Source organism: Platalea leucorodia (assembly GCF_965183815.1).
Source record: "Platalea leucorodia genome assembly, chromosome: 4".
NCBI classification, from domain to species: domain Eukaryota; kingdom Metazoa; phylum Chordata; class Aves; order Pelecaniformes; family Threskiornithidae; genus Platalea; species Platalea leucorodia.
This window is the reverse complement of record NC_138826.1, coordinates 11,987,884-12,015,593: the sequence shown is the minus strand read 5'-3', so window position 1 is coordinate 12,015,593 and position 27,710 is coordinate 11,987,884. Positions and strand designations below refer to the sequence as shown.

The window sequence follows — 27,710 nt, the reverse complement described above, 5'->3', positions numbered from 1 at the left end:
TGTTTTGGTGTGTGCCCAAGTTGAGTTTCTAACCTCTTTCTTTACCCTGTTCACTAATACTTCCCCTAACGCCCTGTCTGTAGGTATGAGCTGTGGTGGCGAGCTTGCTGAGCCACCGGCTGCACGGAGCCACGCACAGGGACTGGTACGGGCGTTCCCCGAGGCATCCTCGCCACAAAGCGCAGGGTCTCTGGAAACAAGGCAGACCTGAAGCAGGTGTGCTCATAGCAGATCTGGCTGAGGAAAAAGAAAGTACACTGGGACCAACAGGAAGAGCAGCCCAGGTCTGTCCTGATGCTAATGGGGATCAGCACCACTCCGGCTGGGCTATTCCAGTGCCTATTTCCATCTGATTGCAGTTGGGAAAGATTAACTCAATTATTAGGCAGGATATGCTAGATATTAGTCTGCCAAGAGATCAGCAAGGCAGCCAGGATGCTGTAAATGATCCCAGAAGCCTTCTCCTTCCTTTTCTCTCGCAAGTTAGCCCAGCTGGGGGTGAGGGTGGGGGACAAGGGGTATTTTAGTGAGGCAGGGTAGGGATTTGCCATTGGATGCTCCCCTCCTGTGCCAGGCACAGAAGGAAGCCCAGCTGCTGCAGGGGCACATGGAGACCTGGCAGTGCCTGGAGTGACCGATGCCAGGCTGTGTATGAAATGGACCCAAGAGGTCTGAGATAAATTGGTAGGACTGTGTTCATGGGTATTTCCCATCAGCAAGCTGATGTTGCTGTGACTGCTCGTTCGTAGGCTGTGTGTTACCTGCTCCTCTGCTTCTCTCTTCCTGCAAAGGCAGATGCTGATTCACAAGGTGCTGCTGTTCAGCCATCTGCGTGTCTCTTCCCAAACCTCCTCCGTGGGGTGTGATCCCAAAACCACCAGTGAGAGTCTGGTTGAATCGAGGGCTACTTGAGCCTTAAGGTAAGTTAAGTACCTGTTTAAAACAGCATCAGATGCAAGCAGTGCTTAGTAGTGTGAGAAAGCACTGGGCCCTGCCAGCCCAGTGAGATGAGGAAAAAAAACTGAAGTGAAAGACACCCGTCAGAAATACAGTTAGGGTACGTTTGCCCTAGGAGCTGCTCCATCCCTTTGCACTCAAGGCATGTTCACACCATAGCAAGGAATGGCATGAACTGACTTTCATGAATTACTTCTTGTCAGCCAAGTAAAGTGGGAAGTAAATTACGTTTGCTTAAACCACCATGCAGGTGGTCTGAGCGAGTGGATGTGAGCTCAGAAGGAGCAGGGGAGGTGAGCACAGCAGGAGTTGGTGTGGGTCAGCTGATAACACGATAACTAGCGCTGCTGTGGTATCTTGATTGCTTGTGATTGTGTGAACATGCCTGAAGATGCAGACGGTATAAAGCGGAGCCGTGCTTATGAGGTTTTTGAAGCTCACATCTGCTCTTATTTGGTCCTGGAGGCTTTCAGCAAAGACCACCCACTGAAACGAAGAAGAATCATCTGCCTGAAATGCAAGGGACCAAAACGTATTCAGCCTCATTCACTGCCTTTCTATGATCTTGTGGAGCCTTTGAATTCCTCTTTACCTACAAGAGGTTTATTACAGTGTAAAATGAGCTCCTCGAGCAAAAAGATGCTCCTTTCTAAGGGGATATGGGTTGTTGAGGCTCCAGGTCTTCTGCCTTTAAAGATTAATGCTTCAAGGTGAGTTGTCATAGGTTGCTAAAATAACCTTTTCCCACCGCTTTCTTCATGTCAGCATTTCTAGAGCTCCAGTGCGTTGTGGCTGCTGCTGTTATGTAAGGATTTATGAATGGCTGCAAAGTTCAAAGGCATACTGGCAACCCCCAGTCCCGAAAAGCCAGGAGTCAGCCCAAGCCCTGCCCCGTTTCCCAAGAAGAAGCTGTTTGCCAACTATTTATTTTCCCAACTTATTTTTATTATTAGCCAGCAAACTTTAGGATCTCTTTATTCACCTCCCAGTTTTTGAGCATTTAGGTTGCACTAGTTTCATGTTTTCAAATCTTTCATCCACAACCTTGAGGGCTAGGGACATACTTTGTTTATAAATGAAAGCTACAATTCCCTTGTTTCAAGGAGCTGGGATTTTAGGATATATTCCCCAAAGCATAAAAGCTGTGATAAAAATCACAGGAATTGCCAGCAGTGCACAGAGTCTCCTCTGTTTGGAAGAGGAGGCGTTGGATTGCAGCGAGCTGCAGGCATCACTAGCTACTGTCGTGTTAGTGAGTCAAATAAAAACAACATCGTGGTTAAACATCAGCTCTGCATGCCTAACTAAAGAAGATAACCTCATCTCTTTTTAGCTGCGACGCTTCACAAAAGCGCTGCCTTTGTAATCCTCCGTATTAACGTTCGCACTCAAGCTCCCTGCCGCAGAAGGGCCCCGCACCCCGGCAGAGCGCGTTTAAAAGTGCAAAGCCCTCGCTGGGATGCAGAGGAGGCTGGTGCCAGCCAGGCACCTCCTGGGACACGCAGCTGCTTCCAAACCGGGAGCATTTCAGCCCGAGTGATCTTCCCATCTTCCCTCTCGTTCTTCTTCACTGTTGCTTTAATTTCAGCTTCGTGCCGGCTTTCACGTAGCCCCCCTCAGCTTGAATCAGATCCCTATTGTCTGTGTTGTCAACACAGCTGCTTAAATCCCTTCCCACAAATACCCCTGCTTTCCAGAAAGCTCCTGCCTGCAAGGGCCAGGAGCTATTCTGAGTTTGCGGCTTTTTGTCAGGTCCTGGGCTGAGCTTAGATTCCTGCTTGGACCAGCGTGAGGTCAAAATGGAGACGAACTCAGGAAAATCCTCCACTTCAGCAAAGCCTGATGCTCACTGACTGCACGCTGGTGGCTGCTGCAGCGCTCCAGTCCGAGACTGACGGGCAATGCAGAGTGAAGCAAATGATTAGCATTATTAAAAATGCTTTGCAATTATACAGCACCTTTTCATCTAAAGATTTCAAAGCTTTGTAGCACTCACACAAAGTTACTTATTATCCCTGGCGTTTAGCAGAGTCAGGAAATGAAGGGAAGCAGCTAAGTGACTCGCCTTGGGTCATGCAGTCGGCGTCAGAGGTGGGAACTCGGCCCCGAAGTGCTGACTCCACAGCTCGTGCCCCAGCGCGAGCTCACACCTCACCTTCTCCCGTGCCAGGCCGGCTCCTCGGGGGGTGCAGAGATGGGGGAAGACTACAAGGACCCTCCTTGACAGGCGACATCTCTAGAGACACTCCAGGCTTGAAACCCCAGAACACGCTATGCAGGAACCAGGGAGGAGCAGAGGTGGTTTTGCTCGTAGCAGCACTGCAGCCAGGCTGCCGCTCTCCCGCTAGCCGAGCCCGGGCTACAGTGAAGGTGCGACAGCACTGACTCCCTCCAGACCAGGTGGTCCAAGCCTGCCAAGGAGCCCAGATATACGTGCAGACACCTGCCAGGAGATCAGAAATACATTTCTAAGATGTTACGCTCTTTGGCTGGCTCAGGCGGCTGTGCTGTGGGAGGCACTGGGTGCCAAACCTCCGTGCCTTGCAGCAAGAGAGATGGAAACGTCAAGCCCTTGTAGACCATCACTTCTCTGACTTCAGTGCTGGGACGTCAGGACAGTGTGTCAGCAGGGAGGCAAGCCAGAAGGAGGGACTGGAGAGGAAGAGTGAGAAGAGAGAGACAGAGGAAAAAGCAGGTGTGAAACAGGGTGAAGAGAGGCAGGTAGACCTCACGGCCAGGAGAAGGCCTCGGCTGAGTCTCCTGGCCCAGCTGAGGTAAAACACTTTTCTGGTGTTTACCACAAAAGGTGACTCGCACAGTTACATTTTTAAGGTAAAAAAAATATTTCTGAAAGGAGCAACTAATCTACTTCTGCTCTTCCATTGCGTTGCTTATCTTTACCCAAGAAATATCAGGAAAATCCACTTCGTTCAAGTTTTTTATGTGAGACTTGAGATGCTTCAGGTTTTTTAATGATAAACAGTACCCCGCTTAAAATACTATATCCCTGTGATTGAGGCAGGAGTGACTGATACAGTTTCAGACTTCCAAGGTGCGTATCTAAATAAATAACAGGAACTAATCCATATAGTCAGCTTTCCTTATGAGTCTGGGGATCTACATGTCCAGGACTGGGGATAAAACTGTAGTTAATTAAGCATAACTTCAGTAGGGATAAAACCCAGGAAAGGGGAAAAAGTTGAAGGCAGAAACTGCAATTAAATGAATTTCAACCTCAGAAATGATACTGAGAATAAGCAGTCATTAGAAAGAATAATTTTAAAAAGCAAAATAACCGATTGGTTATAAAAACAATCTCAAAAGAGAGTCAGAGATTTGTCTTTTACAGGATATTAATAAAAATGGGAAAATGTTTTCCCCGGTTGCATATGGCTGAAGAAAACAGGGAAGGAGAAAGAGAGGTTACATAGGATAGAGGTTAATGTATAGCAGGTATGTGCAAAACCCAAACTCATACTTTGCCTTAACTTTCACTGAGGATGAGGATGTTAATCACGTGGCTGCAGCTGAGAAGGATACTGGGATGGGGGTATGGAAATGTTCATGGCCAGGATAGAAGCAAATCTCAGGGCTCCTTCCTGCACTGAAGGCAGAGGAACGGGCTAATCCGCATGCCAGAGCTCCGGAAGAACTGGCCCGATGTCTCCAACAGGTCCCTCAGTCAGGGACAGGAGCACAGGGAGCCTGTATGGAAGATGTGAACTGATCTGGACAAGAACAGGCATGAAGCAGGTTTCAGCTTAATGGTACAGGGAAAGCTTCAGAACAAATGGTGAAGGAAAGGCTAGCAAAAGAGAGGGAGGAAAATGGCATGAGATTAAATAGGTTTATCAAACCCATTTATCTTTCTTGGGTAATGTAAGCTGCAAGCCATTTGCTTAGTGAAGAAAATTGGGTGGATCTCACCTCTCTGGACTTAAATTGCACATTTCATACGGTGCCATCTGGAAAGTTCTTAAGAAAAAGGAAAAGTGATTTAGCACAAGGTATAAACCCCATAAAGACCTGCTGTGAGAGCAGCCCACGGCTGCCAGGCTGGAGGGCAATTACCCAGGGAGTGTTAAACATCGCTCCTGGAGATCTGGCAAAGTGCTTTTGTAAATGAGCTTGGCACTAATGTTAATGGAGAACTGGTGAAGTTGCTGATGACAGAAAACATGAAGAAGCATCAGACATTTTGGTTAGAAGATCATTCCTAACCATTTGACAACGTGGTTCTGGAACAGTCTCCCCACTGCAGTCGTGCATGCAAAATATTAAATCGCTTTGAGGACGGAACTTGGTAAGTTTGTGAAAAGGATTATATCACACGGTGCCTGTGATAGGAGATGTGGTAGCACAGAAGTTCCTGCCAGTCCTATGCAGAAAGGTAAATGTTCTGTAACCTTCTGTCAATATAAATATGGAGCATGTGATTATGCACACACAAAAGGCAGACACATGATTTATTAATCACAGGACCTCAGCTTGTCAAATAATAATTACAAGGCAATAATACACTGTGTTTTAATAAATGGCTCCCTAAGATTTTCTCCCACAGTAAACCAGTAAAAAAGGACAATTATTCTGAGGTAAAGGTGGTATTTCGTGTTTCTGGTTGTTAGCTTTTAAATGAACTCACTGTCTGGAACTCTTAAATCAAGTACTCCCATTTTTCTGCACATTTCACAAGTTCAGCCCTTTCCAGTCAAGCGTCTTTTCAGATGCGTGATTGCCTTTTGTTAAGGCAAGAACGAACAGATGACAACTGCAGCACAGAGGAGACATGCCTGGAACAGTTTTACAAAGCAAACCCAATTCTCTAACGCTTCTGCCAGGAGGGCGTACTCAGAAACGTGAAGAGGGAAGCATTTTGTGCAATGTGAGGGGCAAGTCCTGGAAAGCCACAATAGTGAGAGGCAAGCTGTGATTCGGGGAAGTGTTTATCCAGAGCCATCGCAGTGGGTGACACTTCAGTTTCCACACTGAGGGCGACGCCAGCCGATGCCCCTCCACCTCCCAAGGGTGCCCAGCCTCGACAGGCGCTGCACACCCAGGTCTGCAGCACAGCCCCCTTCCCAGCTCACGGACGGAGCTGCAGGAGGATGTTCAAAAGCAACTCTAATTACTGAGCATTAAAAACAGCGCAGGCGTGTTTTAGTATCCTTTCAACCTGGAGCTGACGCTGCCTGATGAAGAACGGGATTGCTGTGCTTGCAGTTCATTTTATGAAGGCACCTTTGCAGAAGATGCAAAAATAAAAGTAGGCTGAAGGAAAAGAAAGCAGAAGGCCAAGAGACAGGCAACTGAACAGAGCAGATTGATTTAACAGATAGGATACGTTTTTGCTGTCTGCATTATGTGTGGAAATTTATATTCCAAGTGACACACTAACAGACTCGGTTGTAATCAAACAGAACTGCTGAGGTGTCAGGAGCACAGATGCTGCCTTTCGAAAATATTTAAAACAGAAAGTAAAACTTTGAAAAATCCGCAGCGGGGAGCGCAATGAAAATGCTCTGCGATGTTTCTAACCCAACACCACTTCTCTCTGCTTTTCACTGCTCTCTCTGGTGCTGGAAGTCGGACGACCAATGTGAGTCACCCCAGCTACAGCTCAGATAAACCTTGATGAAAAGCAAAGGCCGGCAGGACGCTGGCCAGGGCAGCCCTGAGACACGGCGTGTCTATTGTACAGTAGGCATCGGACGGACGGGGGGAAGGGCTGCTCCACGCGTTTTGGAGAACTTCAGCCAATGGATTCCTCCCCTGGGTGTTACGGGAGGGCTTGGCCAGTATGTGAGAAAGGGAGGGGAGAGTTTGGAAACAACCCAGCAGGCTCTAAGGAAGGAAGGCGGCTAGAAAGTGGCCTGCTCGCGTCCGTGCAAGCATTTTGCTCCAGGTGATCGGCAGCGTTAGTGGTGGAAGCGCAGGAGGGGCCTGGTAGCTGCCGGTGGGTCCCCGCTTGGCGTGGGTCGGCGTGGTGGAGGTCCTGGGCGCAGGTAACCCTGGGACGCAGGTGTTGGGGAGCGGGCATTGAAGCTGCAAACTGGCCAGAAATGGTCGAAAGAGTTGTTTGGGGTTTTTTTCCTATGGGGGGAGGAATTCTTCTCTTTTGTTTTGATGGGGATTTTGGTGGTATGTTTTCTATTAATACAGCTGGGGGAGGGAGGCCGGGAGGGAGCAAGCAGGTCTCTACAGCTCAGAGATTAGCATGTGATCAGCTGTCTTTTAAATATTGCAGGTGGTTTTGAGGTTAGAAAGGCAAGAAGAAGCGATATCTTTTAGCAGACCGGTTGATACAATGGAAAAATACAAATAATCTTTCATGCACATCAGCCCTTTTTTAGGTCAGAGTGTTTTAGAAATCAGAAAGTATGCGCAGTGAAATCTAGACGAGATTTTTCAGTGATTGATAACCCAGCTGCTAATAGAGACTTTCAGCAGAAGAAAGAAAAAAACCACCATTTTCTTGTCTGGAGGTGTGCTGGATGGGTCAGGGGTTTTCATCTTCTTTTGATTACTGACCCAGCTTTTGGGCCTCTTGGAAGTGATCCAGTCCTAAATTTTACCAGAAAATCCTCTAGCAATTTTCCACGGTGCTTTAAAACATGTAATTGGCATGATGCACCAATGTGGTATTTTGTGGCATCTTCTCTCTGTAGGTTCTGGTTACTGTTTCAGTTTCTCTGCCACCTCTTTCCTCCCCACTGCAAAATCTCTTTAAAGCTCCTCTTCTGCCTTGCAGGGGAAGCTGAATTCCACGATCTATATTAATAGCTAGGATTTATTTTCCAAATCTCAGTGGTGACACTGCAGTGGTTTGCCTGGTACATGCTAGTCAGCAGAGGTGCAAAGAGCAAACTGTAAATTATTTTTTGATTGATGGGGAAACAACATATTTTGAGGCTGCCTCTAGGTTGCGTGTGAAAAAAAAACTCTTGTGCGAGCATGCCCAACTGTCCTGACTTGAAAATGCCTGCAACTTAGTGTCTTCATGAACCAGAAAGATTTTCTTTCTGTTATTTGTCTGAAGGGGAAAGTATTTATCGTTAAAAATACATCAATCGTGCTGCACAGTCTTTTGACAGATCACTGTTGTTTTAATTCTCAAACTTAGTTTTGATGATTCATGCAGAGCTGGGCCAGTAAATTAATTCAGAGGCTCTTACACAAGGCAAGTGTGGCTCTTACTTCAGTCAAAAGTACACTGATTCGGAGTAGAATTATACTGGAAAAATATGCAAAAATACTACAAAAGTCAAGTCATAATCTGTTAACTGAGGAGGATTCTCTTGCTGGCAGCTGAAAAATCCTGTAATGTAAAAGTACTAAAGCAGAAGGGATCTGTATTTTCTTCCCTCATAGCACTGAACTGCTATTGCTTGAGCTCTGCAGAGGACAAATTACAGAGAGAAAACAAAGGGTTAGCTGAGTTTTTAGGAGAGACTGTGAATGGAGGCAAAATACATGACAATGAACGGAGACGATCATCTCTATTTAGGTGTCTGGCCTCAGGCAGTGCGAATAGAAAAAACAGGGTAAATGTAAACTAAAATAAGGTAGAAAGTTTGGAAGGTTGTGGATGGATAGGCTGTCAGGCCTAAACTGCAGAGTGCTAAGAGTTTCAGCAGTGGAGAAAGCGGCTGCAGCACCTTTTTACCCATGGGATTGGCTGAACGTCTGCCAGCTCTGAGGCAGTTGTGGTGTTTCCCCGTCCTCCTGCCAGAATCTCTAACACCCGACGCCGAAGAGAAGGCAGAGGGGTCTTGTGTGAAGAGGGAGCAAAAGGTCTGAAATCCCCATGTTAGCTGAGAGCAAGACAGAGAAGAGGTAATACGTTATTTTTCTGATGGTTTTGCTTCAGGAAAAAAAAAATATTTCTAATTAAAGGAGAACGACACGATGTTGAAAAGGAGCCAGGCACAGCTGTCAGGGTTTCCAGGGCTGCCTGTGCTGCTCGGCCATGCGGGCTTCTCCTCTCCCCGGTGTAGGGCCTGCAGCTGGGCCTGCAAGCACCCGGCCATCCCCTCACAGGGCCTCTGGGTGCAACCCTTCTCCCGCATCCCGGGTTTTGTCGTTTCAGAGCTAACCTAAATCCTGTCAAAGGCGTTGCTTGTTGACAGCAATGATCCTCCGAAACGCTAAGAAGTCAGGAGACGATGCCACGGTGCGCTGCCGTGAACGGACTGGGGCGTGGGAGACAGGGACATGGAAGCTGCTGGCCTGGCGTGTGCGCGGTAGCCCCAGAGGACACCTCTTCGTGCACCCGCACAGACAGCACAACCAGCTGTGCGTTACCCGCCAGGCCACGCGTCCCAGCCGGGCCCGTAGGCGCCCGAGGCCTGCGGGACAGGGCTTGAGCAGGAGGCAGCCGAGCCGCTGCCGGCGGCGGCAGCACGCAGCGCTGCACGGCGGGGCCCCTCCGGCCCGCTCACGCACGGAGGCATCCCCCTCACCCCCGCCCCGAGCGCGGCCCGGTCGCCGTGCCCAGCCGCCGGGGCCGCGGCCAGCAGCCGCCACACAACGGGACCTCTCCTCAGGGGCCCAACCGCCGGCGCCCCCGCCCCTCCCCGCACGAATGGCTCCTTCCCGCTCCCTCCCCGCCGACGCCCCCGAGATGGTTTCGCCCTCCCCCCTCTCCCCCTTCCTTTTCCTGCCGGCTGAACGCCCCCCGGCCCCACCCACCGGCATCGCCGCCTGCCGATTGGCTGCGGCCGCGGGCGGGAGCCAGCCAATCGGCGGCGCCGCTGGCGGCCGTGTCGCTGGGGGGAAGAAAACACAAACAAGAGGGCGGGGGGGGAGCGCGCGCGGCCGAGGGGGCGGGGCCCGCGGACCGCCGGTAACCGACACCGTCCCGCTCCGCTGCCGGGGGCGGCCTGTGAGGGGAGCCGGCCCTGGGGGGCGGCCGGGCCGCGGGGCGGTCGCCGCCGTGAGGAGCTGCTCCCCCCGACTGACCCCCGGCCAGCCCGCCCCGCTCTCGCTGCCCCGCCGCGTCCCGTCCCGTCTCCCCGCGACCGCCGGGCTTGGCTGCGCACCGAGCCCCGCGTCGCCGCCTGCGGCGGTGGCCCCGCTGCTGAGGGCGCGTCCCGTGAGGTGCGGGTGCTCCTCGGCCGCAGGCGGGCACGGTCAACGGCTGCCGGGCCTGTGTCTGTGCTGCCGGGCGGGCGGGTGGCGGCGGGGCCCTGCGCCAGCCCTGCTCCCGCCGGCCGGCAGCCCGCGGCCTGCAGCCCTCCGCCACGCCTTTGCTTAAGGGCCGGAGTTGCTCCGCCATTGATTTCTTCCAGCGGCACGGGTTTCGTAGGGGTACCTGATCTTACCTGGTTGGTCTTGCGTGTGGCTGCAGAGCAGCCGCTGGTGTGTGCAGGTCTCCAAAGGCTTAGTGGTGGGGGGGTGTTTGCTTAAAGTTAGGGAGAGGGAAAAAAAATGGTGTAAGCTGCGTGGAAGTTCCTCAGGGGTGTCTTGCATAGATGTAAGGTCTTGATAAGTTTTGGAAGCTTTCTCCTGCAGTGTGTGTTGTTCCTAAACGTTAATCTGGCACTATTTACCTGCTGGGCTAGAATTGCCTATCTAGATAAAGTACACGCAGTGGCGGTACAGAGAGCTGAGCATATTTTATTGGTGGTTTTCAGTGATTTAGGAAATACCCTCGTCTGCTGAACTACTTTAAAAGGACTGTTTGTATCACTGATTAATTTTAAGATTTCTCATAGCGTTCTTGTTTTGCAGATGCTTAAACCTACTTTTGTCCGTTTTGTTCCGTATTAATCCCTTCTAACATAAAATTTTGCAGTTACCTATTGTGATGTTTTTAGTGCAGATTTTCAAATTGTGTTCTGTAGTTGATTGGTAGTACTCTGTGGTATAACTCTGCAACATATAAAGTGACTTTTTTTTTTTTTTTTTAATATGGTGATAAATACCAGCATCCTGAAGCTCCAGCAGACCTGTTGGCTTGAGTTAATGGGAGGGTGTGTTGCTAAATGGAGAGTATGCCTCCTGATCAGTATGACAACATGAATTGTAAAGCTGAGTTATTCCATCATTCTCGTTACAAACAAAGCAGGGTGCTGAATCTCAAAAAGACAGCATCTGAAAGTTGTGTTGTTAATTGTTACGTTGCCGTAGGTGGGGAGCTTCAGCTAGGGTCCTATATGGAAAAAGTATTTCTCCACTTGAAATTTAGGACTTGATTACAAGTGATGAAAGTCATGATTGCTATTTAATACAGGTTTTGTCCTTTGTCTTCTTTTTCAAAGAGGTGGACAACTGATGGAACATTCCACTAAGAAAACTGTTCTCACAAGGTAGTTTGCTCAGATTAGACTGAGAACCATACAAAAAAATCTCTCAACCAACAGTGACTGGGAACACTTGAGAACTCCTGAATGATCGATTGAGGTAACTCAGAAAAAACGTTTATCTAAAAAAATGGTGTGGGGCAGGGAGGACTTCTTATTACACAAAGCTGTTAGCTGTTTGGGTTGACATTAGGAAATGCAAGATCATGACAGCTTGATACTGTGCCCCAAACCAGATTTTCTTTATTGCCAACGGTCTGTGATGAATCATTTGCAGTTAATAGTCTGTGGTAGGCAAGTGGGCATAAGAGGGGAAAACAAGGAAAGAGAAGAAAAGGGGAAGGGAGTGCTGTCGTTTGGTGTCACAATCTTGCATCTCAACGGTAAGCTGTTTTCAGGGCAGCAAAGGATGAGAAAGGGGAAAAAAGAGCCACTGAATTCTGGCGGGGCAGACACAAATACCAGTAATATTCACAGGACTATGAAGCGATGTGTGAAAATCCTGCAGGTGAAAAAGTGTATGGGAAATTCTGGAGCTGCTTAATTTTGTGTGTACATAAAGGAAAGATGGATGATGCCATCTCTTTCACAGCGACATGGGGTGATTTGTAGAATAGCAGCTGCTAGGAAGAGGGAGAAAGAGAGTAACAGAAAAAGAGAATTGTTCAACTTTATCCCTTGCGGATTGAATGGTGGTTGTAAGGAGTGTTTGAAGGGTGCAGAAGCACAGATGTGAAAGCTTAGCTGTATGTATGCGTACAGTAAAACATAAAGACTGTGTCCTTGAGAGGAGGAACAAAAAAAGCTTGTCTTCTAAGGGCTGGTCTGAACTCGATAAATTGGTACCATTTTATCAGTATAGTCACCCGAAGAACATTTCTCTTGTGGATGCAATTATAACATTGATATTGCGTGCTCATATAGATAACCACTTTGCAGAGTAGGACAGTCTAAGTTGATAGAGGTGGCTTTTATCAACGAAAAAAAGCTGCATACAGAGGGCTTTTACCCTTAAAATAACGGCTTATATCCTGGTGCCTCCTTTATAAGCAACAGAACTGACAACTGCTAAGACATCAGGGCTTAGATAGATGTGTTTGAGGGTGGTGCTGTTTCATATTACACTGTTTACCTTCCCAGGAACTTTTCAGTGGTTACTGAGAGTTAATTATAACTTAAACCCCCCTATTTTTGTATTGTATTTTGTGAGTGAAACCTTTGCAGCTTTTTGCTTCTTTAAGATTTGGTCTTGTGCTTTTCTTCCCCGAAGCTTCTCCGTTTCTGTTTAGGCCTCAAAGGGAAAACGTTAAGACTTTAACATTTCACAGTCAATTCTGTTAAGCAGCTATGGAAGTAGAAAAGGAGCACGTTTATGTTAACCCAACAGGTAAGTAATACATTCAGTATTATTTTTATTTAAAATTGCTTAGCTGACCTGAAGTGTTTTCTGTAGAAAAATTGTATTACCTGTTATTTTTTTAATAGTACTGGTTTAAAAAAAAAAAAAGCTTTCATCAAAAATTTACAGAATAGTTCTTTCAATTATATATCACAGTATCCTCGTTGATTACATTTATTTTGAAATTTTTTAAAATCATAAAGTTAACATTTCTTTAACTTACTAAATAATAGTGACTCTGGACTCCTTATCCGACTTCCAGTAGTGCTGGTGTGAAGAAAAGAATAAGTTCAAAAGTAAGATGTGTGGGTGCGTTTGAGAGGTACAAATTCTGGTTTTATGGAGCTGTTTAGCTTAAAATTAGAGGAAACAAATGATGAAAGGCTTGACTGGAAGTGGGCTGGCATGGGAAAACTTCAGTGAATATGTGTTAGAGACTGCCTTGAAATTGACTGTTTTGTGCATATCACAAACATGTGTTATGATGTTTAGTCAAGTTAACACAATTTCAGGTTGTTTTCTGTGTCTTCCAAAGGTTGTGATGATCTGTGCTGATCTTTTTATACCAAAGAGTTTTTGTAGGTTTTAAATGTTTTTCAGAAAAAGAATCGTCTATATGTTAAGATGGTATGTAATGCAGTTGAAGTGGCGACATGCTCTATATGACTTCTTATTTTAAACTAGAATTAGTTTAAGGTAGAAGATGCATTGCTTCTCAGCATTTTAGACTTGTATTTGGATAATAGGTGGGAAACTGGTAGGTATCTAAATTGACCCAGCTGGGTCAAATGAAGTTTGTGTGTAGGTAAGTACTTTCTGAATGCTTTGTTAATTAATATAGCACCATAAAAACACAGATTTTAAGTGTGCCTGCTAGGCTTAATAGCAGGGTAATAAGATTAATTTGGATAACTTTTTAATATATAGTAAGCAAAGTCTTAAAGTTTATAGAACAGTTATTGCTTATATATGTGTAAGTTATATGATGTAAAAATGAGAAGCTGAAAGGAAGATCTGCATCATTTTGTATGTACTTTTTATAAAACTATTTTATTTTAGAAAATTATTGAAAACTGGTATATCTTTTTAACCTATTTTTTTCAGCCTGACTAGGTGACTAATAGCAGAGGGCCAGTTGGCCATAATATTATGGAGAAAGAGGTTGCAGCTGGAAGTAATAGTGTTATGTAAAAAAAATAATTTAGTAACACAGTGAGAAATAAATACTAAGTCTTATGGGTTGGATGTTTCCTGTGGAGGATTTCCTTTAGTCTCGAACCTGAGATGAGGGTTGTGGATGGAGGTTGGACTGTAGCCTCCCCTTTTACCCTTAGTTTTCAGATTCGGGACTGACTTGTGTTAATTGTTGGCCATTTTCTTTGGAAACTGAGAAAGAAGCAAGTGGTCATTGACGAGTGTAGTTCCTGGACAGCCAGATTGCAGGTCTAAACTGGAGAAATTCATGGGAGAGTGGGCATTAAGAGGAATTTGAATTCAATTGTCTGAGATGAGCTGGTTGTGCTGATGGGGTCTCCCTGGGGAATGAGAGGAAGGAAACCTGTTCTGTTCGGTTTTGCCTTCCCCCCCCCCCCCCCCCCGCTAGCTTTATGCAAATCTCTCATTGTTTTAGTAAAATATTAGACAAAGTGAGAAAGCTTGTTGTGGGAATCTTTTCCTGGACGTGATGCATGCTTTTCTTTTTTAGCTTGCTGCAAGCATAAAAGGAATGGTTTTCTGGGAGTAATGAGTGGAAAGCTGAAGCTCAGACTGGAATGGCTGCATTATTGTTCAGCTATAGCATTCACATCTGTGAACTCTAGTATCTAAATGTTATTTCTTTGATCATGAAGGAGGCAGTTGCATCAAACTTTCTTCATTTTGTAGTGTAGTATCCTCTTTGATATGGGTAAATACTTTGAGGTTGGAAGTGTTTTATTAGTGCACTTTGCTTTCAAAAGTTTTTCATGAACCTGTTTTGAATTGAAAAAATACAGTTCTGAGAAGTATTACAAAATCAACATTGCCAATTAGAATGTATTGGAATGGTGAAGTAATACATTCAGCTAAGTTCAAGTACAGATTTAAAATACTGTTCATATTCTGGGTTTATTGCAGTGAACTTCTCTGTAAAGCAGGCTTGGCACAGCTGGAAAAGCAGCTGCTTCTGTGTGCCTCATCATTTTTCTTCCTAGGGTTCAGGTTGTGTCATTGCGACTATGGAACCCTCAAGAAGGGCTGTGCAACAGAGAGCTGAGGCTCTTCCCTTTGTGTGTGTTTTTTCCAATTTGCAAGGACTCCCAGGCCACTAACTGGAATGTAAAATAGGTCCCCAGATGCTTTCTTTTATCTTGATGATAAGAAAGAAGAAATGATGAAGGCTTTTGCTCTTAATGCTCTCAATAAGACATTCTGCTGAACCATACAGCTGAGGTGGGGGACATCCTGACTTTGCAAAATAAAAGACTTTAGATCCAAATTTTAAATGTGCATTAACTTCCCAAGAGAGTGAAATTATTGCACTTCTCGGTGCTCAAACATATACAGATCCTTAAGTTGTGAGAGGGGTTTTTGTTGGGTATGAAATAAAGCTAGTTAGCTATTCTATATGATTGTGCTGGGGAATAAACCATGGCCATTTTAGAAACAGTCTTGACAGAAGCCACAGTGAGGGGCAATCCATAGAGAAGAAGAGAGATCACACTGGTTCAAAAAACTGACTTTATTCTATGACTCTTCGTTACCAAACTCCCCAGGCTTTGTATTAAACTCCCCCCCCCCCCCCAACTTTAAAAACACAAAATAAGAGTGATGTTGGTTTTGTATTCTTGTAAGTCTAAATCATTGCTTTTCCAGCTGGTGAGCTGTTTGAAATTCCTTGAATGATGGGAATGTTGGTTGATGATTTAGGAAATTAATTTCACTTTGGTGACTAGTCTGTTAGCATTAGTGAGCTCTTACAGAATTTACTGTATTGGCAATTCTGTTTGTTTCTAAATCAAGAGATGAGTGGGTGGAGTGAGAACTAGGCACTCAGATCTTAAGCACTGAGGAGTTCTGATAGTTTTTGTTCAACAAGGGTGGGGTTTTCTGTGGTTTACCTGTTTCTAAATGGTTTATTCATTTGCTTTCCAGCTCTTGACATGTGCTCTGTTTAGATTGTGGATAGTTTGTGCAGGGGAATAAGGAACTCCTTATTACTGTGATGTGTAGACATATTCTAAAGCCAACATCATTTGCCTTAACACTATTGGAAATAAGAGTTCTATTTAATGCTGCAATCCTTTTTAAATGCAATGTGTTTTGGTATTTTAACATAAAACTGTTTAAAACTATAACAGATTATTCTTTTGCTCTGTCTACTTTTTAAGAACTTGAGAATCTAAGTGATGCTCCATTTTCCGGCGATGAAGAAAATGGTGGGTCTGAGGAACGAAAGACTGAAATCAATGGAAATTGGATTCCTGCAACTTCAATTACTGAAGCCAAAATAAATGCTAAAGCAAAGAGGCGGTTGAGGAAAAATTCTTCTAGAGATTCTGGGAGAGGAGACTCCGTTAGTGACAACGGAGAGACACTGAAGACTGGAGTTGTACCAACGAGCCCAAAGGGGAAACTTCTGGACAGGCGATCCCGGTCTGGAAAGGGAAGGGGTCTACCAAAGAAAGGTTGGTGTAGCTTAGCGAAGAGAGTAGTGTGATAAAGATTCTGTCCAAAACATAGTAATTTTTTTTTCCACTGGGAATCATTTTCATAAGCCACAGTCTCTGTGTAGGCATTTGGCTCTTCATGTTAGATAGTAGGTGGCAATAGGAGCTAATAGTAGGTGGCGTTCTTATCAGAAAAGTTTATATGTGTATCATCAATTAACTTCTGTCTTTAAGGTAAGTACCTTTTCTTAGCAAATTTAATGCACAAATTTGAACTGGTGGTGGTTCTGGAAGCGATGAAAAGACTGGTTGCTCAAGTGGGAACACGTCCCCTTTTCAGTGTATGTTGTTAGAGTCGGGAGGTGGGCACAAGCAGTGATATGTCACTCTTAAGTGAAAGAATGTTGAGTTGAACTCAGAAGTATTCTTTGTAAACTGGTGGTCCTTGCTTACTGTCCCATATTTTGCCAGGTGGAGCAGGTGGTAAAGGAGTTTGGGGAACACCAGGTCAAGTGTATGATGTGGAAGAAGTAGACATTAAGGATCCTAATTATGATGATGACCAGGTAGGCAGACAATTTCTTTGCAGTGTTGTTTTTTTATTTCCTTTATTGATTTCAATTGCTGTGATGCTTATATTAATGAAAGTTTGACCTTGTGAGTCACGTGAATGTCAGCCTGGCTGTACTAAATCCTCATTTTCATGTTCAAGAATGGATTATTGGCTAGCTAAAGACAGCTGACGTGGAAGCGTTGCAGCGTAACACTCAAAAATCTTACCCCACGAGCTCTCTTTCTGTGCCTGACTAGGCAGCACCCTTTTCCCAGGTGTGTTGTTTCGTTGCTGGTTCCCATGGAGGTGAATGTTGCAATGCTGCTCTATATTGCAAACAGGCACCACGTTAAAAGTGCAACACAGACTTTTTCACGTGGGGAGTTTAGTCTGGGACAGTATCCTTTATGGATTTTTCTCTTCCCTGTATTCCCAGTTATCCCAATGTCTTGTATCTACTTGGTATAAACACTTCAGACTAGCGCAAAGTCGATAGCCTGGGTATTTTGTTTGCATGTATTTATTTAGGATGTGTTGTGGAAGATTGTACCTTACAGCCATATTATCGGAGGGGGGGAAAAAAACAGTAAAGCTCATTGGGCAAAGGGTGCTTTATAACATTAAATCACTGAGGAAAGAAAACACTGATTACAAACACAGATTACTAAAGTCTCTGAGATCAGTACAGTTGTGAGACCGTAAGTAAATTCTGTATAACATAAGCACAGCGATGGTGGTGTCCTTTGAGCAGAGGTTGTTTGTTGTAGCCATAGCTGCTGAGAGGATGGTATGTGGGAATATCAAAACCTTCTTCCAGTATCAGTTTTTTCCCTGCAGTTCAACACTTTACATTAGCAGAGAGAGCTATTAAAGATGAAGCTGATGAGTGCGTAAAAGCAAGTTTAATGAAGAATGAATATTCCATGGAACTTCTGTATGCTTAGCTTTTCTAAGGTTGAAAACGAAGACTGATGTGATGGAAGGATAGGCTTTTCGACTTCTGCTATACTTCTTGATCATGGAAGGCTTCTCTCCAATAAGCATTAGTTGGAAAACTTCTTTGTTCACATTTCTGTGATCTGTAGTATTTATTGCTCTGAATGTTACTTCTGTAGTCTGTGAGGAGTAGGGAGCTGAATTACGGTGGGGAGATCTGGTTGTGCTGGAACTCTGCAGGACCAGGTTATACAGGAGGCAGTTGCTATGTGATTCTTTTTTCCTCTTAGGAAATGTCCTCGCTCACAAATATTCTGAAAATGCCTTTTCTCTGATTTGTACATGCTATATCGCCTGTCTGGTCACGCAGTTGCGAAGGAAGAGGGAAAACAGGCAGGCTTGCTGTCAGGGGCTGGAGTACCACTTGCAGGAAAAGATGCTGAAGGTTAAATCTTGTGCTGTGGCACAGCTAATTCGGCTGGGCTGGGACGGGAGCTTCTGTCGCTCTCCCTTCAGTACATAGGTACTTGATCTCTGTTCATGTGGTGTCAGCAGAATCCTAGGAACAGAGTTTGAGTGTTTACCGTCGTTTATCAGTAAATTCAGCCTTTCAGTTGCATTCAGCTAACAGTAAATTCAAAATATAAGAAGTGTGACATTTAGCCTGCTAAATCTGATGTTTTCTGGCAGAATACTAACTACCAAGACTAAAGCATTAAGGATTTAGAAGATATATTTTGATGCTATTAGCACTGCATAAGATGTCAGAGACAGTACTGTTTACAGGAGGGTATATGCTTTTGTCATATTTTGAAATAGGAGAACTGCGTCTATGAAACAGTAGTTCTACCTCTGGATGAAAGAGCATTTGAAAAAACTTTAACACCAATCATACAGGAATATTTTGAACATGGAGATACTAACGAAGTTTCGGTATGTCGCATATCTTTTTACTGCTTTATTTTAGGGGGCAAACCTGTAGCATACAAGGGAGTCCAACTGCTAGCTATAAATGAGTCTATAGAGATGTTGGCAAGAAATGTGCAATAAGAATACCTAAGCAGTTACATTCATTACGTGAGAAGCATATATGTTAATATATAAATACAAGCACATAAATATTTATATATTTAATGTAATATATTTATATAATATATATACACCATAAGAATTATGAAATCTTAATCTGTTTTGTTTTTCAAATCTTATTTAGGAGATGCTGAAGGATTTAAACCTTGGTGAAATGAAATACAGCGTGCCAGTGCTGGCTGTTTCCTTGGCATTAGAGGGGAAGGCTAGTCACAGGGAAATGACATCTAAGCTTATCTCCGACCTCTGTGGGACAGTAGTAAGCAAAACTGATGTGGAAAAATCATTTGATAGACTGCTTAAAGAACTACCTGAATTGGTGTTGGATTCTCCTAGGGCACCACAGGTATATTTGTGAAGTCTTATGCTAGTAGCAAAAGCTTTTTCTTTTAAATTGTGGTTAAAATTCATCAAGTAAATGGAAATAGACTCTGTATTTTGAAAAATACCTATGGATTGTCTTACCAATTTCCCAGGCTGTGTTTCTACTTTGATATGGCTCATTTAAATAAAATCTGAAAACCAAGCACGTTATAATTGTCTACTGGGAACTACTTTGAAATTCCACATTTAATTAAAAATGCTTCTGTTTTCTTGCAGTTGGTGGGCCAGTTTATTGCTAGAGCTGTTGGAGATGGGGTTCTAAGCAGTACCTACATAGATGGCTACAAAGGCACTGTGGACTGCATCCAAGCTCGGTAACTTTCTTGCTTTCTATATAGCTACAGTTTTCTATTCCAAATACCAAAGGTGACGATCAGGAATTTAGGACTTCAGGACAAATCATGTGGTTCTCTAACTTCTTACTTTTTAATTTAAAATGATAAAAAAGAAACCCACAAAGTCTGCAACGACAACAACAACAAAATCCAGAATGACTCGGGTCAGAGGAGAAATACTGAAAGTCCATGAGAAATGTATTAATACATTTGAGTTCAGTTTGTCAGGTTTGTTGTCCAGCTTATGTTTGAGGGTGAAAAAAAAAGAGCTGGAACAAGAAGTGATTATAGAAGGTTTTGTCTTTAGAAAAAGCTTTAATGTGATTAATGAGTAAATATAGCATCAGGACAGCTGCTGTAAATATGTTGTGAAATACACAAGGGATTAACTGTTTTGCCTTATAAAGGTTTGAAGCTCATGCAGTGCTTTCACGGACTTTCTCTGTAACGCTTTGTTCATCAAGAAGTATAATTGTTTTCCATGTCAGGGTGAGAAGTTTGAAGGAGCAATCTCTGACAAAGAGGGACATTTTTCATAACTAGTCATGTTTTATTATTTTTCCCCCCATAAGTGTATGTAATGATTAGAGTTGGGTGTTTTTAGAAGGAAGGCAAATGCTTAGCTGCCGAACTTGAGGGTTCAAATTGTGAAAACTGTCAGTTATACCAACGTCTCCTGTGATTTGAAGGATCGTAGCCTGCGTACTGCACATCTGGGATGCTTTGCTGCCCTTGCTATTTCTTGGCCAACTTTTCTGCTCGTGAAGAGAGTTATTGTTATTGGCTAGCCCCCAGTACGAGGATTGGGATAACTGTTCCTTCTTTAGCTGGATGGTGCTTAACTGGATCTAAGACTTCTTTTTTTCACCTTACTACCTTTTTCATTCTTTTTCTTTTTGAACTGGCAAGCTTCGCTAGTTCATGCCATCTTTTTGCAACTACGTATTTGCCCTCTGCAGTGCTGTTTTGGCTTAAATTCTCAAGGTTTCATAATTCTTTAGACGCAAACAGAAAATATTTCAGTAGAAAAGCTGTTCTTCAGTGTGGAAGCAACTCAAGCCTCTTTTGTTTGATATGCACGTGCCAAGCTGCATTCTTGGAGGAGCCCCAGTACAATCCATCTCTGCATAAAAAAAATATTATGGTTTTTCTTGTGAGGGCGTTTCAGGTTCTGCATTGATGATTCAGATCTGCTGCCATCACAGGATTGTTTCCTGTCCTAAGCATGATACAACCAAAAGTGTAAAGGTGGCAGAAAGAGAACGTGGGGAAGCTAGCTTGCTGGCTTCTTGATCTGGATGTCCCCATGGAGTTGCTAACCTTGACCTCTTCCCAGGGATCTGGCTGCTTTGCCCGAAGAGAAATGGCAGTGAGGGAGGTTACGGATGCCTTTAATGAAGTTCTGTAATAACTTTTTAAAACGCTAACTTTGTTTTCTAGAGCTGCGCTGGACCGAGCTACTGTGTTGCTGAGTATGACAAAGGGTGGAAAGCGTATAGATAATGTGTGGGGGTCAGGAGGTGGCCAGCAGTCTGTGAAACACCTTGTTAAAGAGGTAACTGACTTCTACAAAACTCTTCTCTCTAGTTTACTGTTTGTCTAAGCTTATCTAGTTTGGGATGGAGTGAAGTGATACATATGCCCTGTAGCAAAATGGTATCTTGAGTGTTGGTTTTGTTTCGTGGTTTTTTTTTTTTTTTTAATAATTTATGTATACAACATAGTTTTTAGAAACTGATGTAGGTAATTTTGTTCATTTTGTAGTATTTGTCAGTGGTGGGAACATGTTAGTACAATATTCTGTATTGCAAGTATACATCTATTTTTGGTTTAAGCAAAACTTTTTAAGCACTTAGCTTTTTAAGAGCTTACAATATAAAATGGTAAAGTAATTAGAGCCAAGATAAACTGGCTAAACTAGATAAACTATTATTTTTTGGCATCACTGATTAAAAACACGGTAATAACTGAAAAAAAGAGAGAGGAAGAAACAGGAATGTTTAGAGATCCATGCTATGAAGTAGGCAGGTTTAAAGGAGACAGTCATGTTACAGTTTCTAGGTTGTGAGTGTAACAGATGACAGGAGGAGTTGTTCAGGGGAGAAGATAAACTTAATCGTACCCATATTAACTTTTTATGGTGATACATATCAAGCAATGTTTTTGGTGCTTGTATGTCTGTATTAACACTATGGATAGGTATTTGGCTTACACTGTGTTTCAGGTTGCTGATAACGTCTCAATTTAATTATGTTTATAAAAATGCAGCAAGTTTCAGTAACTGACTTGTTGCTGGGTTGATTGCAGATTATCAAAACAGTTGACAGCTTTTATATCTAATTACCGTTGGGCTTTTTGTTTGTTTTAAAATTCAATAGATTGATATGTTGCTGAAAGAGTATTTGCTTTCCGGAGATGTACTGGAAGCTGAACGTTGCCTCCAGGAACTGGAAGTACCCCATTTTCACCATGAACTTGTATATGAAGTAAGGAGAAATCAGAATCCCTTTAATAATTGTCAGTAATACCAACAGGTTTGGTTTTGTTTTCATGTGGGCATGCAAATAATATAACTGGAATCTGAAGCTCAGGTTGCGAGTTCTGATGTTATTTGAATAACTAAATTGTTTCATGTAAAGTTAATGGTTTGTTTGCTCCTTTGTGTGCACAGTGTGCAACAAGTAAGCTGCTGCTAACTCTGAGAAGTTCCAGAATTAGTTTTTGTTTGTTGGGTAAATAGCTGCATTTGGATTATTATAGATTCCTGAAAAAGAAGAGCTCAATTTATTTTCTCCTGAGGAACAGCAGCAAAAAAGCATGCTTTGTTTTGGTGTTTATTTCCTTCTAGTTTCAGGTATCTGGGTATTCTAATGGGTGTTACCTGTCTTGAAGTTATAGAGCTTCCTTTTCAGGGTGGAATTGTTCCATCTAGCACATTTGTAAAAGCTCTGAGATATTTCAGAACCAGACTATATGAGAGAAGGATCATCTCTGCTGTATCTGGGTGTCTGTTCCCATTTGTACTGTTTTATCTGCCAAATTGGGAAATGGTTGTTTACCAATAAAACTGAACCCCCCCAGTCTACAAAATTTTCTTTCCAGTAAATGGACTCTTGGAGAATTCCTTCACGAAATAAAAATGGAATCCTTTCAGTTGATGGGGGTTGTGGAGATTTGTAGATTTTAAACTTGTAAGTTCTTCTAAAATCACAGATACAAAATAATCATAGATACAAAATTAATTTCACAAAATTAATTCATTGCCATCTGTACTGCAGCAACCATATGGATATAGCCGTGTATCTCTCAAACCAGAGCCAGAAAGGCAATGCTTTTCACTCTGTCTAGTCCTTTCTGTTTTTTCATACTTTTTATCTTTATCCAAATAACTTTTCATCAGTTTTTCATTTCAAATAATAATAATATACTGAAATTGTGAATGCATGTAACAAATGGACTTGTCTCCCCAGAAAATGCCTAATAATGCATTCGCTCCTTTTTGTACCTCATATGCTTACACAACATGTACTTGAACCACTTGCATGATTTGTTTTAGGCTGTCGTGATGGTGTTGGAGTCGACTGGAGAAAAGACCTTTAAAATGATACTGGATTTGTTGAAATCTCTCTGGAGGTCTTCTGTCATTACTATGGACCAAATGAAAAGAGTAAGTGTGGTATTTAGAAAACTTTGGCTAAGGTCTTCCAAAATTTGTATAGTTTTTACTTTCTTTTAAGTGCTATTTGTAGTCTGTTGCTGATGGCTACTTTTTTTTTTTCAATTCTCCATGGTCATTCTGTATCCCATACAAATAATCTGTCACTGATGTTATGTACAATACTTGTGATGTACTGGAAAAAGTACAAATGAATTCTGAGCAGATCTCTGTAGAACTGCAAGGTACAGAATATTTGAATATTCAGTCAAAGATTTCCAGCTGCTTTTATGCAATTAAATAGCTAAAACTAATCATTTAAAATGGTGCAATATAGCTTCATTTTTCTCAAATATAATTTTCCTTTTTAACCTGTAGTTCTTCATAATTGAAGAAGTACCATAAGGACCCGCTTAGTTATAAATGCCAATTAGAACAGTGTATAGAAGGTACTATTTTACACAGTTGGAATCATCCATGGCTTTCCTTCTAGGTATGAACATGGGACAGCTGTTCTGTCCCAGGGCAGACAAGGCACCACACAAAGACTTGGGTCAAAACTTACCCAGCCATACTGCTGGTGGGAGGTGATGAAGTCATCTCTGGTTGTCACCAGTGTTTGCCTTACTGCATAAACTGTTGTGGTGGAGATTTGAGGCCACGTTTTGTTCATCTACATGGAAGAATAATTAACTTTTCTTTGTGTTACTACCCATGTGATAGCAGCCAGGCTAACATACACATCCTGTACTGTCTGGATTTCTGGCTTCTAAAGGAGTTGAAAATTCAGCTGGTGTTTTTATGTAGATAGGTAGTTGGGTAATACCATGGCATTGGCTGGTATTATACCTTGCTTTTCTACTGACTTGCAGCTGCTCAGTTTTAGGTTTGTTGAAAATGTCCATAGTATGCATTAAACTATATTGAAAAATAAATCCTCTGAGTGCAAAAGGGTATTTAAAAAATAGTAATAAAATCACAGAATAACCAGATCATTATTTGAATTCTTACATTGCAGGGCTATGAACGAGTTTACTGTGAAATCCCAGATATTAACCTGGATGTGCCACACTCCTATTCTGTGCTTGAGCGGTTTGTAGAGGAATGCTTTCAGGCTGGAATAATCTCCAAACCACTGAGAGACCTCTGTCCTACAAGGTACTTGCTTTATTGTAGCTAGGTGAAGGCACTGCTTTTTGTCCCCATTGTGGGTAACGAAAAAAAGCAGGGTCTTAGGGCCAAAGTGTTACAGATTGGAACCGCAAATTATGGAGGATGGAGAGACAGAGGGTTGGACTGGTAAAAAGTTTATTTAAAGAAGCTGCACTGATGTGAAACCTGTTATGTGGAGGACAGTAAGCCTCTGGCGAGTCCCAGGCAGCGCGCCTGTGCGCTCTCCAGAGAATGAAGGCCTGCCTCTCCTCTGTTTTGCTGATCTGCTTGTTAGAGATCGGTGCAGTACTGAGACGGAAGATTGAAGCGTCACAATGATCTGTGTAGGTGACAGTGGAAAACTCTCAGCTACAGTGGGGGAAAAAAAAAAAAACTGGGAAAAAAAAAAATGCTTAAAAATGGTTTAAACATACCAAACAGCATGAATAGAGTTCTAATCTAATGTTTATGTCAAAAGGAATAGGACACTTAATGTGGAATAAGCTCTACACACCTGATCCCTTCGTATCTGTCACGTGGTTTGCATAGTGCTTTTGGTTTGTTATTGTTTACTTATTCATAGCATAAATAACGCTGTTTGAACTGTAGCTCATCAGTATTCTGTTCCCTCCTTACTGGTCACAGTACAATTAGTAAGTTTCATCCTGTGGGGAATACCTGTAAATTTTTCAATAGTCTGTTAAAACTGTCATTCACAACTTTATGCGTCAGGAATGCTATTTATTAGACAGACCTTTTCCACTTTGGGTGTTTTGTTAGGCTTCTTAAACAATCTTGACAGCTTGACAAAAATTGAGATTTTTTGAAATGTTAGTGTCTTTATCAAAAACATCCTCCATTTGTGGACTTTAGACTTAAAATTCAGTTTGTGTGTATCTTGGTATCAACTGTTTTGCCAGCTTGGGGTGTGGGAGGGTTGAAAGTCATTACTGCAACAAAAGCTTGATTATACTTCAGTTAGCATTAAGGCGTTGAGAGGCATTTTTGGCTTATGTACTTCAGTTTTAGGTAGAAAACCACCATTCCTAGGCTTTCAAACTAGGATCTTTTGCAACTCTACTTCAGTTTTAGGTAGAAAACCACCATTCCTAGGCTTTCAAACTAGGATCTTTTGCAACTGTGAACATTAAAAGGTGAGCAAAGTAGAAAGCACTTGACAACGCAAATGTTGAAAAGCTTCTTGCAAATAAACCTGGATGTAAGATTCAGATGGATTTTAAGCAATTTACAACAACGTCACCTAATCTTGCTGAACTCACACACCTTATATTTGACTCCCAAGACCAAGGCAAGATTCTTCTCGGTGGTAGGTAAGAAAAAAGAAGTGATGCTACTTTGAATTACTGAAAAGATACTTTCTCCTTTCTTACAGGGGCAGAAAGCGTTTTGTGAGTGAAGGAGATGGAGGTCGTCTTAAGCTAGAAAGCTACTGAATGTGAGAACCAACTCCTGAAGCCTTAAAAGTTTAAAGGGAAAATAGATATCTATATATATACAAACACGCATGCTTTTTTGGTGTGTATGTATATATGTATACACATATATAATATACCAAAATTTTAAGAGTTGCTTAGCACAGTTCATATTTTTTTAAAAGCACATGTTTTGGGTACAAATCAGTTTTTTAAAATAGTTTTATAAATTTCAGAAAGAAAACTTCCTTCTTTGGGCATATAGTAGAACAACCGGCCACTTCGCTGTGGTGGTGCCTTCAAATAAGCTATCTTCTTAAGTGCCATATGTTTATGACCTAATCATTCCATGTTTGCATCGATGTCTGACTGCCGCTCTTTCTTTCAAGGACAGTGTTGTCGTCATAAAATCGCTGGTTTATACAAAGCTTTATAGAAGGGTCAAGTTAAGCTGCTGTGATCCCATTTCCATTGCTGCTGAAGAAATACTGTGCTTTGGGAGGAAAAATAGCTGTTTCTTTGTTTTAAAGAGCCCAAGAAAATGGAGTTGGGTCATAAGATTAATTCATCTGTTCCAGGGGAGAACACTGGTTGGTTTTAGCCCCCATGTACCAAACTCGTATTTTTTTTTTTTTTAATGTAACTGGAAAAGTGAAAAGTTCTGATAAAACATATTAAAAAATATTTTTTTGTGAAGCTCTCCTTTCTGCTGCCTTTTTATTTTTTTAAAGCAGGACAAATTTAACGATGTTCAAATCTCTGAAGCGTGTGCAATTGAGCTGTTCATCTAAAGCTGCCCTTTACGATATGCAGAACAGCACAGCGTAATTAAGCTCACGGCAGGTGTTTACCAAAGGTGTTTTTGGAAAGCAGCGACGCGCGCAGGGGCGCCCAGGCTGGCACAGCTCTGCCGGGCCCTGTCCCACCAGGACGGGTCTGGGAAGACTCTCCTACAGCAACACGGCGGAGCCCCTCTGCTCCCCTCAGTTTTTCGGGTTCGTGTCGAGGTTCAGCGGCGCCGGGCCGGGGCCGGGGCCGGGACAGGCGCCGCGGGGCCCGGGCCGGGGCGGCGGGGCTGTGCAGCTCCGCTCCCCGCCGGGGCCTGGCCCCAGGGCAGCGCCTGCCGGGGCTTCGTTACCGTCGGCCCCGGCGAGCCTGAAGGCGCAGTGAAAACGTCGCCCTGAAAGCGACGAGTGCGATTTTGACGGGAAAACGCCGGAGAAGGAGCCTCCCGCCTCCCCGCTCCCGGCCGGCCCTTAACCCGCGAGCTCCGTTACAAAGCCGGTACCTCCTGCGCGGGGCTAGGGCCGGGGCGGCGGGGTCCCCTCGGGCGGCCGCGGGGTCCCCTCGGGCGGCCGGGCCGCCGCCAACGCCGCCCGCTGCAGCTCCTCCAGCTTCTCCAGCGACACCGACTTGAGGGGCAGCACCTTCGGCTTGCACAGCACCATGGCGGCGGCGTCCTCCACCGACAGCTGCCCTGCAAGGGGAGAGAGGAAGAGAAGCGCCGTGCCTGAGCGCCGGGGCCGGGCCGGGCCGGCTGCCGGGGCGCGCCCGCCGCCGGTACCTTGCTTGGGCAGCACCTCCCGGAACGCGGCCTTCCCCTCCGGCATGGCGGCTGCCGCAGGCGCGCCCCTCGCGGAGAAAACTACAGTTCCCTGCCTGCGCCGCGCCCGCACGCCCGGCGCTGCGGCTGGCCCCCGTGCCCCGGTGCATGCTGGGAGTTGTAGTCCTGGGGGGAGAAGCGGTGGCCGCTCAAATGCACGGCGGGCGTTGCGGTGCTTTGGGCGGCGCGGAGCACGCCGGGAGCTGTAGTCGCAGCCGCTCCCGTCCCGCCCCTGGGGCTGCCTCGCCAGCGGGGCCCGGCCGCCG

The 27,710-nt window shown here is 44.0% G+C and overlaps 2 protein-coding genes and 1 long non-coding RNA gene across 9 annotated transcripts; 1 reads left to right on the top strand and 2 right to left on the bottom strand.

The window, feature by feature from the left end:
- Window positions 1–2,363: 2,363 nt before the first annotated feature.
- LOC309589597 lies at window positions 2,364–11,220 on the bottom strand. The gene is made up of 3 exons (XR_014227953.1): window positions 10,278–11,220; window positions 8,613–8,768; window positions 2,364–3,609 (listed from the first exon to the last, which is right to left on the bottom strand). It is a non-coding gene; the product is annotated as an uncharacterized lncRNA (long non-coding RNA).
- PDCD4 (programmed cell death 4) lies at window positions 10,068–26,537 on the top strand. Of its 3 annotated transcripts, none has more exons than XM_082309869.1 (13): window positions 10,068–10,280; window positions 11,217–11,358; window positions 12,548–12,645; window positions 16,026–16,322; window positions 16,776–16,870; window positions 18,613–18,726; window positions 19,007–19,228; window positions 19,483–19,580; window positions 21,042–21,156; window positions 21,980–22,087; window positions 23,158–23,268; window positions 24,275–24,414; window positions 25,802–26,537. In XM_082309869.1, exons 3-13 carry the CDS (start codon window positions 12,606–12,608, stop codon window positions 25,860–25,862), a joined length of 1,401 nt encoding a protein of 466 aa, XP_082165995.1. In that variant the 5' UTR covers window positions 10,068–10,280; window positions 11,217–11,358; window positions 12,548–12,605; the 3' UTR covers window positions 25,863–26,537. The 3 variants fall into 3 exon arrangements, 2 of the variants coding, with proteins under 2 accessions (XP_082165995.1, XP_082165994.1); XM_082309868.1 differs by having other exon boundaries at window positions 10,069–10,280; window positions 12,529–12,645; XR_014227950.1 differs by lacking the exon at window positions 25,802–26,537 and having other exon boundaries at window positions 12,529–12,645; window positions 21,980–22,118; window positions 24,275–24,406.
- BBIP1 (BBSome interacting protein 1) lies at window positions 17,454–27,472 on the bottom strand. 5 transcript variants are annotated; one of them, XR_014227951.1, is made up of 4 exons: window positions 27,406–27,472; window positions 27,130–27,318; window positions 23,822–23,929; window positions 17,454–18,352 (listed from the first exon to the last, which is right to left on the bottom strand). XR_014227951.1 is itself a non-coding variant. In XM_082309870.1 (3 exons), exons 1-2 carry the CDS (start codon window positions 27,449–27,451, stop codon window positions 27,143–27,145), a joined length of 222 nt encoding a protein of 73 aa, XP_082165996.1. In that variant the 5' UTR covers window positions 27,452–27,472; the 3' UTR covers window positions 17,454–18,352; window positions 27,130–27,142. The 5 variants fall into 5 exon arrangements, 4 of the variants coding, with proteins under 4 accessions (XP_082165996.1, XP_082165998.1, XP_082165997.1 ...); XM_082309870.1 differs by lacking the exon at window positions 23,822–23,929; XM_082309872.1 differs by lacking the exons at window positions 17,454–18,352; window positions 23,822–23,929 and adding an exon at window positions 19,589–20,724.
- Window positions 27,473–27,710: the final 238 nt, after the last annotated feature.